This window comes from Psammomys obesus, unplaced genomic scaffold, assembly GCF_907164565.1.
Source record: "Psammomys obesus unplaced genomic scaffold, mPsaObe1.curated_primary_1811, whole genome shotgun sequence".
NCBI lineage: Eukaryota > Metazoa > Chordata > Mammalia > Rodentia > Muridae > Psammomys > Psammomys obesus.
The window spans coordinates 936-16,505 of record NW_026594685.1 but is presented as its reverse complement, the minus strand read 5'-3'; the positions used below and the strand labels follow the sequence as shown (position 1 = coordinate 16,505).

At 38.6% G+C, this 15,570-nt stretch overlaps 1 protein-coding gene across 1 annotated transcript; it reads left to right on the top strand.

Moving 5' to 3' along the window:
- Positions 1-2,338: 2,338 nt before the first annotated feature.
- Positions 2,339-2,875, top strand: LOC129685618 (meiosis-specific protein MEI4-like; the record flags this gene model as incomplete). Its single annotated transcript, XM_055619124.1, has 1 exon — positions 2,339-2,875. A coding segment is annotated over exon 1 (474 nt), but the record flags the coding sequence as incomplete, so codon positions are not given.
- Positions 2,876-15,570: the final 12,695 nt, after the last annotated feature.

Below are 15,570 nucleotides of genomic sequence, written 5' to 3'. Positions count from 1 at the left end.
ACAGGGAACAGGACATGAGCCTTCCACAAGTGCCCTCTGAAAGACTAAACATCAAGGTATGAAAGGATATACTGAGACTCATAGCTAAACTTTAGGCAGAGTGCCAGAATACTTTTAGAAGAAGAGGGAGATAGAAAGCCCTGGAAGGAAAAGGAGCTCTAAAAGGAGATCAACAGAGGAAAAAAAACAAACAAACAAAAAACAAAAACAAAAAACAAAAAAACTGAGCCCTGAGGGCCCTGAAGAGAATGATAGCCCAACTAAGGACAATGCATGGAGACGACCTAAAACCCCAGCTCAGATGTAGCCCATAGACTCATTCTCCACGTGGGGTCCCTAGGAAGGGGAGCAGTGGCTTTGTATGGCATGAAGTCAGTGGCTAGGATCACCTCCCCGTGGGAGGGGGTGCAGCCTTGTAGGCCACAGAGGAAGACAATGCAACCAGTCCTGATGAGACCTGATAGGCTAGGGTCAAATAGAAGGAGAGGAGGTCCTCTCCGATCTGTGAACTAGGGGAGGGCATAGAGGGATAAGAGGGAGGGAAAGTGTGACTGGGAGGAGATGAGGGAGGGGGCCTCAGCCTGGATACAAATTGAATAAATTATAATAATAAAAATCTACTTAGAGATTTAAAAAATAAAAATGTGTTTTTGTCTTGCTTATGGCTATTGCTAGAGATTATAATGCATTAATAGCATCATTCAAGAGGTTTAATCTTCGGTAAGGAAAAACATGTCTTTCTTTTTCCATCTTATAAGAACACTCACTATAACTTCATTTATCCATTATTTAGATAATTAGGCCATGAGTGTTTTTTAATATGAAAACCTTGACTGCTAATGTAAATGGTAGCTATGGGCAATGCTAACATTGAGAAAGAAGGAGAAAAAGCACATTGTACATTGACTATAAATTGGTGATCATATGGCATGAGAAAACATAGCACTGTTAGTTTTCTAAAATGTTTACACTATTATTATGATAATTATTACAATAATTGTATTATTGTAATGAATAACTGCCTGGGATTTTTTTTATGATTTTTATCTAAGTTGACAAAACATTGATCCTGGCTCATTGTTCCTGTTAACCATGAAGAATTTCTCAAAGCCAGTAGCAGGTTATAGCACTAAGCGTTTCTTCTTCTAAGCTGTGTTCTGTATATGATGCAGTTAGTACTAAAAGGAAAGGAAAGTTAACAGGAGACACACCCTACACCCTCAGGATTTCGTGACAAGTACGTGACACCTACAAACCAATAAATACAGGGGCTCCCATGCAAACACAAGAGCCTCTTTGCTGTACTTCTTGACCCCAACCCTAGATGAAGAGCCATATGCAAAAGGTGGCCGCTGAGAAAGAAACAAATTGGTTTTCTTCAGGGATGTGGCGTCTACTAGGTTATCCAATAGCAAGTATTTAGCTGTAAACACATGTACATACTTAGTAGGCTGTGTATATACATACATGTATTTATGTGCAGCAATAATCATTAAAAGAAGAGATTGTGAATTTTAAATGGAGTGGGGTGATCACAGGGGAAGTACAGGGGTAGAAATCATGTAAACACAGCACTCATGAATGAAATTCTTAAAAATCAGTGAGTAATATTGGCATTGAAGAAACTGCTTACCATCGGGTTCTCTAAAATGAGATCTGGTCGACTTAATGCGTGCGCATACGCACACACACACACACGAATGGAAATATATCTCATGCTTTTGCAATAATTAAAACACCTATCCTGCAGAAAAGATGTGTAATCATCAAGGATAATTCATGGTCAGTTTGAATATTACTCTCTTCGCACACACACACATACACACACACACACACACACACATTTGGAACCACTTTCAAAACTGTGAGGGACAGGCATGAGGACAGTCTCAGTGGGTAGGAGCACTTGCTGCTCTTGCAGAGGGCCTGGAAACCACATCATGTGGTTCACAATCACCTGCCATCCAGTTCCAGAGGGATCTGTTGCCCATTTGTGGCCTCTGCACAATGCAGTGAGGTCTATAGACACATATAGATACAGATTATGAAAAATAAAACATCTAAAAAAAAAAAGACTGTTTCTGTTCTGCATGGAGGAAAAACCCTGGAGTGACTGTCACTTCCTAGGAGCATGCTTGTAGCTGAGTGAGAGCTATTATCTTAAGATGCATAAAACTGTTTCTTTCGCCAAATTAAGCAATTTCTGGTTTTGCTTCCACCCAGTTCTTACGCTGTTAAAAGTTTCATGTAGTGTTTTCATTTACAACAGAAGCATTGTGTAGTTCTTAAGACATAGAGCTGCGGGAAGATAATGCTTCTGTTCCTTTCTGTTTCAGGACACGATGTCTTCCCCCAGTCGCCAGATCAGGAACCTACAAGTTCTGAAAATACTTTGACCTTGATGGATGATTCCGGCTGTGTTTTATCAAATGAGCCAAGAAGCCAATCCCCAGAGTTGTCCCAGCATTTTATGGAGGGCTGCAGTCCCCCATTCCTTCTACCACTGCCTCTTGAGAAAAAGTCGTGCACCACCAAAGATGGTCCTCTGACTTCTCACATGCAGTTCCTGCAACATCTGCTTGAACTGAAGAACCTGACAGAATCCAGTAGTACGAAAATATACTTAACCCACTTTGAAAAAGACTCTTCTACAGTTTCTGATTCTGTTTCACAGTTGTTAGATGGCCTGATCACATTTTACCAGAACCCCAAAGTCCCTTTTTCAAGCTTTTGGACAGAAGCTGTTGGTACATTAGCCAGAGTGGCAAGTGATTTTAATTTATCTAATCATATTCTTAAAAAATGTTCTAAGAAGTTGGAAGAATTTGAGAAAACTCTACTTCAGGCTATTTTAGGGAACAACAGTATAAACCGGGTAAGTAATACATGCTATCTAATTATGACCTAATATGGAAGCCATATATATGAGCATTTGTTTTGGCAGAAATATTGGTGGGTTGTTCATGTTTGTGACTGAGAGTCCATAATTGGGCCTTCTGTACATGTGCTCATCTTTTTCTAGTTGAGTGTTTCTAGCCTTCCATTGCTACAGTGTTGTTCTTTATTGAGATGCCCATGCCCGTGCCTCAAGCTTCTGTTGCCTCTAGTTTAAATTCTTTACCTATTGTAATTTCATTTTTTTTTTTTAGCCTTTGACTTTTTGACTTTTTTTTCCCTTTTGTGTCCTTGTTTACTTGCCATTGGTCAAAAAGTTGCAATCCTATCCAGACGAACACTAATGCCCAGGGTTCATACTTTGTGACCTCAGTGATGCAGCTCCTCACGTCTAGTGTCTGGAAAGGGATGTGGAGGGGAAGTAAAGATGAAAGTTATTAACATCGCAAGTCATATTCAAGGAGCCTGAAGCCAAAGTAGTCGACAGAAGTCCATTAGAATATCTTGACAGGGTCAAAAGAACACGTATCGATCTGACACCTGCATACTTTTGTTTGGCCTAGAAGGCTGCTCTCTACAATGATGAAGCCAGGGTCTGCCTCCAGGCTTTTTGATAGTTGTTGAAGTGGCTAGAATAAATAAGATGTCCTTCCCATGTGTCTTCTAGATATTTGTTCATCATCCAAGTTTTAGATTAAAACAATAGTGTGTTTTTCTCTTTTGACTATAAGCAAATGCTGTTGTGAACTGAGGTTTGCAGTCATACATCTAGATACAATTTTACTTATCGTGAAGAGATTAACTAGTGGGAAATAGTTGTCCAAGGAACATCTTATATAGCTTAGAACAATTAAAATGTTTGGAGATATATTTCTTGAACTATTGAACATGCCCAAATTTTAAGTTTCAGATGTATTTTCTTGCTGGATAAGGCTTTGTAGCTATCCAAAATTTATCATCTCCTCCTCTTTTGTACCACCAAGACCAGTTGATGATTTTGCCCTCAGGAGTCTCTTGGACTTGAGACAAATCTTTACCACATATAGCCCTTTCTCTTTTTTAAATTTTTTATATTAATTACAGTTTATTCACATTGTATCCCAGCTGTAGCCCCCTCTCTCATTTTCTCCAAGTCCCACCCTTCCTCCCTTATCTCCCTCCAAGCCCCTCTCCAAGTCCATTGATAGGGGAGGTCCTCCTCCCTTCCATCTGACCCTAGCCTATCAGGTCTCTTCAGGACTGGCTGCATTGTCCTCCTCTGTGGCCTAAAAAGGCTGCACCCTGCTTCATGGGGAGGTGGTCAAAGAGCCAGCCACTGAGTTCAAGTCAGAGACAGTCCCTGTTCCCATGAGCTGCCATGGGCTACATCTGAGCAGGGGTTCTAGGTAATATCCATGTATGGTCCTTGGTTAGCATATCAGTTTCAGAAAAGACCCCTGTGCCCAGATAATTTGGTTCTGTTGCTCTCCTTGTGGAGCTCCTGTCCTCTCCAGGTCTTACTATCACCACCTTCTTTCATAAGATTCCTTGTACTCTGCCCTCATCTTGTCTTTCTTATACCACTTTTTCCATCTTTGTGAGAATAAGTCAAAAGCCTTGCATGACTGTGGCTTCACTGGGAAGTACTGACAAAATCATTCCTTTGTATGACCTTGATTGCAGACTGGTCCTTTGTTAGAATTCACCACATGGAGTCTCCATGACCTTCATTAACAACAGAATGAGGGACTCCCCACAATTACAGAATGTTTCTAGAGATACCTGATATCTCTAGATATATTTCTAGAGAAGGAAAAGTAGTCTCCTTTTTAAGCCTCTGGACATTATTAAGAGTATTGGCTTCCAAATACGGTAATTGAATACACGGAAGATCAGTTACACCAGTCTTGTAATTTGAAGCACTCTGTAATATATACCAGACCTCCATGGTGGTTTTTGTTGTTGTTGTTGTTTGTTTGTTTGTTTGTTTTGTTTTAATGGTGACATGTTGTTTTGTCTAATGTAACTTCTGATTTCTATAAGGGACTTAAGAGTCTTCCTAGTCATGATCCTCCAACACTACCCAGACATCAAAGGAAGTTGAAACCTTGAAATAGCTGGACTTGGAAATCACATGTGATTTTACAGTAGCCCAGAGAAAACATGGGCAAGCACAAAGTTCATCCTGGACCCAAAGGATAAACTGCAGGTGCTATATAAGCTGCTGCTAGTGGACAGCTACAACAGCCAGAGACAAAGGGAAATCAGCCCCCTTATTCTGACATAAAAATTCACGATCCTTATCATTGGGTAGTGCAGCCTTTGCTGGAAGTCTCCCATTTCCATGATCCAATTAAGCATGCAGGAAGGAGAAAACCAAACCAATACAAAGCAAAAATGAGAGAAAAAGTGTGGGCTATGTGACTGAATGAATGCCTGTGGTACATGAAATTAAGGGGTGCCAGAAGATTTTATGGTTTATATTATGTGATTGCATTAAGCAAGAAAGCAGTTACATCACATTTCTTTCCCTCTCTTGATGAGGTCCCTAACCAAGATGCTCATCATTGTAGAGTAAACACTGGTTTGAATTCCCAAGGTAGGATTGAACAGATGATGAACAGGTGACTCCCAGAATTAAAAAAAAAAATTGAGACATGTCCCACAATTCTCTGGGACCTACTTGACCTCAGAGAGAATACTCCATTTTAATCCTTTTGATCTCATTGATTAGTCTGCAAGTATGGTGACTGAAACTAGTGGGTTAGTTGCATCAGTCTGCTGCTCTTCACTATTGTGTAATTCTTAGATAAAACTTAGAAAAATCAAACACATATATAAACTTTGATTAGGAACAATTTTTTTTATCATTATTTAAGCTAGTCCTTGTAATCATTACAGAGAGTATTATACCATCTGGTTTAAGCAGAATTCTGACATCAATGAGTTGAACTTTTACCACTTGAATAACTTATATAACCTGCTTAGACCCTTGGCAACTTGCTTAAATTTTCCAGATTTCTTTTCCATTTTGGAAAATACACACACACACACACACACACACACACACACACACACACACACACCAAGCCACATGATTGGACATATTAATAGTAATATAAACTTACTAAAATGAGTTTGAACCTAAAATGTATACATAATAAATTAATATTACCTGTGTCCATACTATTAGAATATGGAGCTTGATCAGTTCCCAGGTAAACCTAATAGAAGACAAAAGACAGTGCATCAGATAATAGTGACAGTGCCTTTACTCCCTTGCTGTTTTGCTTTTCTCCTTTTCCTTTCACGGAGTCAGAGTCAACCTGACTCAGAAAGGGTGACTTTGGAGAACATTTATGATAAAATACTTGAGACTGAAGTTGGATGGCTAACTCTTGTCTTCAGAGCCAGGATTCAGTAGGCTCAAAAAGCACATGGCAATTAATGAATACACAAAAGACATTTGTTCCTCCATTAAACTGAACCTAGTGGTTTACACTGAAGAGGAGGCTTGCTGTTGAGTGCAGTGACAACTTGAAGCACCTGTTCTCCTTAACGATACAGATTTGTCCAGATGGGACAAATCTGATGGGTTCTGTATTGTGATATGAAAAGGGATCAACAAGCTTTCCTTTTACTGTCTTTATAAGTTCATGGGTGAGAAGCAGTGTATATCCGTGATCAGGGAGGATGAAGCTGGTAGAAGAATCTACCTTTTACAGTGTCTATCTGAAACCCTGGCCACACTTGGTATAAGCAATTGCTTGGAAGTCTGTAATAAACGGTTATCTTTTGACTCTGCTAACAAGAAGGTTATATGAATGAATATAAGTGAGCCAGAATTCCTGCAAGGAGACTTTCCACGGGGTAACAGGGCAACACTTCATATCAAAAGAAAGTCAATGGGGGCATATAACAAACCAGGTATATGCATGCAGAATCTTAATAAATGCTGAAAGCATATTTCTAAGCTTTTTAAAAGCCTTAATTAGATTTTGAGAAAATTTAAATGTGTGATACTAGTACAAATTTACATCCTTACATTTTAGGGTTTTAAGTTTTACTTAGGTGTCATTTTTTTAAAATTTATTTTTGAAGTTGTTATCGCAACATTGCTCTTTTCTCTACATCCATACCTTTATGTACACCCCTTCTTGCTCTCTTTCAAATTCATTGCCAGCCTCCACTTACAAATCTATATTTATATTTGAGTGACCTCAAAACGGCAGTCACTGTTTTTCATCCTTTCATAGATATTAGCAGTAAAACCTACTGAGGATGGGTTTAGGAATTTTATATTGATCAGAACACATTAGTGAGGTGAAATGCACTTCCCTCTACCCATAGCACCCAAGGACTAGTCCCATATAGAGTTCATTTCCTGCTTTCAATCAAATGGACAGCAACTGACATAATTTCTTAAAGTTACAGAGGAGTTAACATCAATGTGAAATCCTAATTTCATGACATTTCTATTCCTATAATAGCAATCAAAGAAGGCTGTATATTTATCATTACATATGATCTGTTTAAATTCAGACTTAAAAGAATCTAATGGAAAATATAATTACAGCATCCTAATAAAGAATTATTTTCTTTGTGACTCGAGAAAAAAGACAGGTTTGTCAGCTTGTTTTTTGAGTGTCTGAGGATTTAATTCTAATTCTGCTCAGTGTTTGGAAAGGCAACTTACAGGTTACTTTATTAAAATCCGTTTGTCCCATCTGCAATGAGAAGGATAAAGAGAAACAGAGAAGCCTTGGGTCAGGGTTGTTTCATTCCCTAGTTGACCTGGATGGGGATGTGCAGTCTGCCAGCAGAGAATACCTGGAGAGCTCAGACTGAGTATGCTATTACTGCACCTTACCCATGGCTTGGAGCATTCCCATCTCTCTGTTTCCTCCCTTCCTGAACCATACAAGCTCTAAGGGAAACCTGTCATAAATATAAAATGGGTGTGGTGGGCTATTTATTATTTGCCCTATGATTATTATAGTGTTATTTTTAACCCACTATCATAAATAATAAGACAGAGATACCTGATAGATTTTATATTTGTCATATTACTTTGGGCTGGGCAGATCTTTCACCTACATTGTCTCAATAACCTCACCATTCATCTCCCTGCCCCATCCAATGCCACCCTCCTTAACCCTCCCTATCTGGGCTACCGTCCATCCATAATTTCAAAATACTTGATTATATTTTTCATCTGGCCTTTCCATGCCAGTCCTTCCTTTCATTGGAGTCCTTTCTCCAAGTCCATGTGGTTTTGCTAATCCATCCCCCTGTTTTCCTTCCTCCTCTCTTCCCATCAGCCTGGCTGTCTCCCATGATTCTTAGCCACACCTACCCCATTCTGTCCTGCCCAGTTATAGGCCTTTAATCAACCAATCAGGTAAAAGGTCTTCGTTTAATCAACCAATCAGGTAAAATGTCTTAGGCTGGTTTACAAAACAACAATCAGGTAACCAGATCTTGAGGGCCAGTAATTAGTATCAAAATAAACCATAAGAACAACCCCAACAGAAACCAGAAGCTCTGTTTACCTGGGTAATGGATCCTGCGTGATTACCTGTGATTACCTGCATGATGAGTCCTGTTCTGCACCAACAGTACCTCATCTATGATCAGTCACAGTGCTGAAGAGAGCCAGGTGCGGAAAGGAGGCAGATAGGCTCATGGTCATTAGCTCATTAATCTCCTAGGGGAGTTTGAGTCAAGACTGGTCTTCCTGTTTCTGGGACCCATCCACTTACCAGTTCAGAAAATCTTGCCCCTTGCAGAAATCTGACTATTCTAATTCCAAGAGGGAAGAACCAGGGCACAATTACAAGCACATTACAGCAACATGAAAGTCTAACATTGTAAACAGCTCAGTGTTCAATATTTAGGATTCACTCATGATCTTCTGGGCTTTAAAGGACTTGGATCTCTCCATTTCTCTGTCTCCGCTCTTCACAGCACACACAGCACATCTAGTCATCACACAATTCTGGCATTTTCTTTGGCTTTTAGGCCACCGAAACCAGCACCATTAGGGAAACTTGAAGATTTTACCAAGTCTGGCTTACAAAATGGATTCACCATTGGTCCCTTTGAACCGTGGTCTCTGTGTTCTGATCCTTAGGAAATCCTTTCTATCTCAATGGCATTGGTCTCATGTTAGCCACACTGACGTTTCAGGCCCAGCTGAGCAGAACCACACAAAGATTGGATGAAAAACCCTGAGGTAGTCTTTATGGGACTCTAAACTTCCCCCTGACCCTCATAAAACTAGGTCTCCTAGCCATTAGCCACAGCTGACAGGCAGATTGGCCCTCCCTCACAGCCTACCTCTGGTGCTCATCACATTTCTGTCTGGTCTCCAGACTAACAGGCTGAAGGCCTTTCAAGAGATAATTGTGATTTGGCCCAGAGTCTGATGTCACTCAACTGAAACAAATTATGTGCAGGTCATGGGTACTTTTCGATTTGGCCAGCAAGGTTTCAGATCTGTGCTGCATTCAGGCCATTGATATTAGACAACTATTCTGCCAGTTGTTCAACAGAAACTGGCTGCTCATCTCCTCCTTCCCATTAGATTTTGCTACAGAACCATCATGCCAAGGGTTCAAGCAGTACCTGTAATAGAAAGCAGTCACAGGGTACATCTTCAAGAGGAACGACATGAAGCCATTACTGGTAGAGCAGGGATATCTAATTGGGAGGAAAAATGGACATGTGCAAGGATACTCTTAGCCAGCAAGAGTATCCTCTGCCCTCTTAGAGATCTTCTGGCCACAGAGACCAGGCTGCTGTCAGGCAAATGGAAAAGCAGGATCAGGGTCAGAAAATTTAGACACTACATTAATCCCTGTTGACCATAGGAAGCCTGCATCTTGGATAATCACCCCAGGTACTCAGAACATAGCAGCTGACTTCAGAATTCCAGTATGTAATGCCTTCTTGTTCTCCTGGCCTCAACAATGAGTGTGTCTCTCTGTTGTCACTGGAGGGCTTCCTTAAGTGCTTCCCTTATTGACAACACTTGGCAGGAATTGTGAAGTGCTTAAAAACACTGGAACTTATGGGTTTCATCAAGTAAGAAGCAATCAGACTCTCAATCCATGCTAGGATCAACTCAGAAGCTATGGAAACTTTCTACCCTGTTAATTACTATGTATTTCCCTGGAGTGGCCAGGCTTTTTATAGGCATATTATAGGTGAGGCCTTGTGCAGAAAAAAAATGCTATTCTTTTCTTAAGATCTGTGGATCAAAGATATCCCATTGGCCAAGGACACAATGTAGGGGAGACTTTGTGGCCAACTACCCATCTGTAGAAAAAGGTGGATGTATTGGCACTATTCATTCATGTAAAGTCAGGTGCTTAGAAAACTCTCTGGAGTAGATATTCTCTTTGATCTACTTTTTCTCAAATTTACAATCTATAAGCAAAACCCATCCACACTTACAGTGAATTATTTGCTACATATAAATATGGAATGTTTTTCCCCTCAGCCTGTTAATGTCACAGCAAGAAGAAAATGAAAACAAAAGTGGGGGCCCTAGGACAAGACAGGGAAGAGACAAAATCAGACAGTAAGAAACACAGTTCACCCTTTCTCCATTCCCTCCCACTTCTCTCTTTTCAGTTCCTCTGACAAGATCTAGAACATCATGGTGAGAAATGGTGAGGGTGAACATCCCTGCCCTTTTCAAAACCTAGAAGAAAATATTTAACAGTTTACTGATCATGATTTTAGCCGTGTGCTTTTTGCATGTATCCTCTTTGTGTTGGGATGAGACCCTACAATATCTATATTGTTTTAGTCATAGTTTATCAAATGTTTTTCCCAAAACTGTTGAGATTGTTCCTTTATCTCTCTCTCTCTAATTCTTTTGGGTAATATGTTGTATCATATTGATTGACTGGCAAGAAATTAACTTTCCTTGCATCCCTGTGATATATTTTAAGTGAACACAATGTTTGATCATTATAATGCTGAATTTGCTTTGCATTCCACCAAAGACTTTGTCACCTAAATTCAGAGATATTGACAAATTAACTGGTTTTTTTTTTGTTTTTGTTTTTGTTTTTTTGTAAAGTATTATCTCTTTTGTTTTTTGTGATCTTTGATAGTACTCAGAGGTGTTTTGAAATTCTTTCTGTATTTAGGTAGGGTATAAGAAAAAATTAATTAGTTGTGAGTCTTTATTTATTTTGTTTAATAAAAATTATCTGTAAAAGTAGTAGGTTGTGATGGCAAGATTTTTTTTTCATTATAATTACTACCTTGTTTCACATTGTCATTATTCTGTCAATACTTCCTATTCCTTCTTAATCCAGTACCGTTTAAGTGTTGTTTTTTCTAGGAGTTTATCGATTTATTCTCTTATTTAGTTTGTTAAGATTGTTCATATAGTAATTTCTTAATATTCATTTATGCCCAAGACACCCAATGTGCCTCCTTATGTTCTGAATATTACTTTTATTGTGTCTGTTTTAAGATTTCCCCATTTTTTTTTCATTATATGAAAATAATTTTGATTTTATTTTTAAAGTGGTTCTTTTGCTCTCATTTCTTTTTTCTGTTCTAATTTTCACCATTGTATTCATCCTGCTAATTGTGGGTTGTGTTTGCTCTCCTTGGTAGACTTTAATCCTTCATTTACAGTGATGGATGGCACATCTGGACAGAAAGTCAATAAAGGAAGCATCTGCTTGAGCAACAGTGTAGGCCAAATGGTTTTAGTTGGCATTGACAGAGCTCCCCACTCAAGAGAAGAAGAATGCTCAGTCTTCTGAAGCACACTTACAGTGCTCTCCAGAATAAATCACAAATGAGTCATAGAACAAGCCTTGGTGACTGTAAAAGTCTAAAATCATTCAGTGGATCTTTTCTGACAACAGGGTAATGAAACTATAATAGAATAAAAATAAATGAAATGGGAGTTTTTATAAGAATGTAGAAACTAAACCATTTAGCAATCATGAGGAGTGAGTACAAAAGCAAAAGAAACTTTAAAAGTATTTTAAGGTGAATGAAAATTTACCAGCATGTATGGTTTTTACCCAAAAGTTGTTTTATAAAGAAAATACAGGCGTAGGGTTGAATGCCTACATTAGAGCGAGTGAAATCTAAACAAAACAGAACAAAACACCAGCAACAAAAAAAATCAAAAACTAGTGTTTTAAATACAGAATTACAGTTGAGATTTGTTTACTGAAAGTTCTATTTACCAGCTGTGACCTTGAAGAGGTTACCTAACTTGCATCTCTGTAAAGTAGAACTGAGATGTGGCAGCATCATAGTGTTGGAAATTTTCACTGATAAAGTAAATAGTTGACATGCTGTTTAACATCATATAAACTCTAAATATATATTTCACATCTCTGCTTTTCTTCTTGAACAGTAAACCTGTGTTCTGCCTGAGCACTAGTATCCCAGTGAGCGCCCCCTCTCTTAAAAAAAAATACTTATTTTCATTTTATGTGTATGTCTGTTTTTACCTGTGTAATGCTTGTGCACCACATACACTAAGTCACTGTGAAACACATGTGTTGTGATTGAAGAGGAGAGAAGGGATTGAATCCTTTGGAGAGGGAGTTGGGGCAGTTGTCACCCTCCGTGTGGGTGAGAGAGCCGGGCTAAATCTCCTGCAAAGAAGCAAGTACTCTTAATTTCTGGGCCATATCTCCAGGCCCCTGATGTGGGCTTCTTTGAACTGAAAATAGGGTGAAAACGTGTGGCTATTTATGTCTCCTGCACACCTATACATTTAAGGATCATCAGTTCGTTCCCTAAGAGCATGTCTTACTGACATGGTGGATACATTCCTGGCGTGTTGCATTTGTCATTAGACACTTTGCACCCTCACCAAACTTCCACAGCTGCAGCTTGCAGTGATTAGTAGGATATCCTGGAATTTCTTTCCTTCTATTTCAGTTATGGAACTCTACTATAAATTAGCAGTCTGAGTGCCAGTCAGTTTCCCTGACTGTTTGCACTGGTCTCTTTCCATGAAGTTCCATCATGTGGCTTTGATGTTGAATTTTATAATTGAATTTTATAATTTTATAATTATAATTTATTCACTTTGTATCCCAGCTGTGGTCCCCTCCCTCATCTCCTCCCAATCCCTCTCTCCTTCTTCTCCTTCTATGCCCCTCCCTTAGTCCCCTGATAGGGGAGGTCCTTCTCCCCTTCTATCTGACCCTAGATTATCAGGTCCCATCAGGACTGGCTGCATTGTTTTCCTCTGTGGAAATGGCTTGGTTTTGTTTTGTTGTTGTTTGTTCGGCTGTATGTGTGTGTTTTTTTTTTTTTTTTTCCCAGAATCAAGGTGATATTTGATATTTCCTCAGGTTAATTTCAGGCAATTTGTCGATAAATCTGAAAAATATGGTTCATGAAATCAGGCCTCCTTTTTCCCATCATTCTGTGTTCCTTAGTTATATCTTAAAATCATTCTTGTCATAATTATGTTGATTAGTGAGGCATATAAGCTATTAATTTCATTCTGTACAGATAGTAGCATTGGTTACACATTTTTTTTCACTGTGAAGTAGAGCATCATTGCAATACTGCTATAGCTTTTTTCTTATAACTTTTGTTCCTTCTCAAAATCTTTGCTATCCTCTGTCATTATTTTGTTTTGTCATAGGAATTCATCAGTTTATTTAGAGTGTGCCAGAAAGATTTAAAAAAAAAAAAAAGAAAACTAGACTAAGTTGGCATTGTTTTACATTATTTGTCAAGAAAAGAAAAATAAGTGGATTTCAAGATTAAGGTTCTGTCTTAGTCATTGTTCTATTGATCTGAAGAGACAACATGATTAAGGCAATTCTTATGAAGGAAAGCATTGAATTAGGGGCTTGATTACAGTTTCAGAGGGTTAATCCGCTATTATCATGGCAGGGAGCCTGGCAGCAGGCAGGTAGGCATGGTTCTGGAGAAATGACTTAGAACTACATCCTGACCCATTCACAGCAGGCAAAGAAAGAGAGAAAGACAGAGACAGAGACAGAGACAGAGACAGAGACAGGGAGAGAAACTGACAGACAGACAGACACACAGAAAGAGAGAGAGAGAGAGAGAGAGAGAGAGAGAGAAAGAGAGGGAGGGGATACCTAGTGTGTGCTTTTGAAACCTCAAAGCCTACCCCTAGAAGCATACCACCTTCAAAAAGGCCACCTCTTGTCTGGGCCCACTCCCCAAAAGGCCACCCCTAATCTTTTTCAAATAGTCTACCAACTGATGGCTAAGCTTTCTCAGTATTAAGCCTGTGGAGACCATTTTCATTCAAAGCACCACAGGTTCCATGACCCATTGCATAGTGCCACTTTTTAAATATAGAATAGTTTCTTTGCAGTTTTTCTTTAATATCATAAGTGTTCATTAAAATATTTTTTGTCATAAGGTACAATCTAAGTGCTCTTTTTGATAACTGCATCCATTTTAAAGCAAACCATTGTTAGATTTTTCACAGTAGTTTTAACTTTCAGTGTTCAGGTTGAGGAAGAAGGAGCATACAGAACGGTACTTTGTTCAGTTTAATTTCAAAGCATACTGTACATTTCAGTATCTCTTTCCAAGATAATTAATAGCAGTCTGACTTCATAATCTACCTCATAGCCTTAAAAGCATTCACACTGAGAGTCCATTATCTGTACTGACCACAACTCAGAACCATGTAATGGCTATTAATGCTATCTTAAGTTAATATATGAACAAACTGAGGTCAGGAAAGTTAAAAGACTCATTCAAAATACTTAATTAACCTGTAATGAAAAGACTGGGTCTCATATCTAAGTATATGATGACAGATTCTTCCTACTGTATCATATTTTCATTTTAGCATTAAAAATTATTTGTGCAGTTTTCCTAAGTGCAGAAAAACAAACTGACTTATGTTTATGAGCTAAAACATATTCATTGGAAAACACACGTTAGTAATATTTCTCTCAACTTTATAATGAGAATATTTTCAGTTTGCCTTGGTAAGTGTTACACATATTCATATTTGTAGATAGCAGAAAAAAAAATAAAAAGAGTGCCCTGCTCTGTGGTTCAATGTAGAATCACCTTGCTTTCTTTATTGGCTGTAAGTAACTATATCTTGGAAACTTTTTAATTGCATGTCCATCCTTATGATGTCCTTTCTAATTGAATATAAGTTGCATAGTTCTGATTATCTCCAAATATGAAAAACCCTCCTCCAACTTCAACAGTTTTGTTTTTTGCTTTTTTTTTGTGAAATGTATTTTGAATTCTCTAGAATCTCTATAAATGAAAATAAATAAGATTGTTTCTGCATAGCTCATGGGTCTCCATCTCTAGATCACTAAATTAATCCCTTCTCTAAAGAAGCTTTTGCCACATAAGGCAGTACTAGTCACTGCCCCTGGGACTCAATGTGGATATCGTTTTGGAAGATTTTTTGTTATTATTTTCTGCCTACCGTCTTAGTACTTCTTTTTCCAGTATAGCTCTTTAGATTTATTAAAGTGTGTGTTCATGTCTCCACATAGCCATGTCTCTCCCACAATTCTAAGATGTATAGTTAGGCCTAACATCATCCCTTCTACCAGGAGTAGGACGACAGTGAATCTTTGACTGCGGCTAAGTAGGGGCTTCCTCTAGTTTTCTGGTGGTTTTGTTTCATTCCCTGGGGAATACTGAGAATACTTGTTGCTCTCTTTTGTAAAG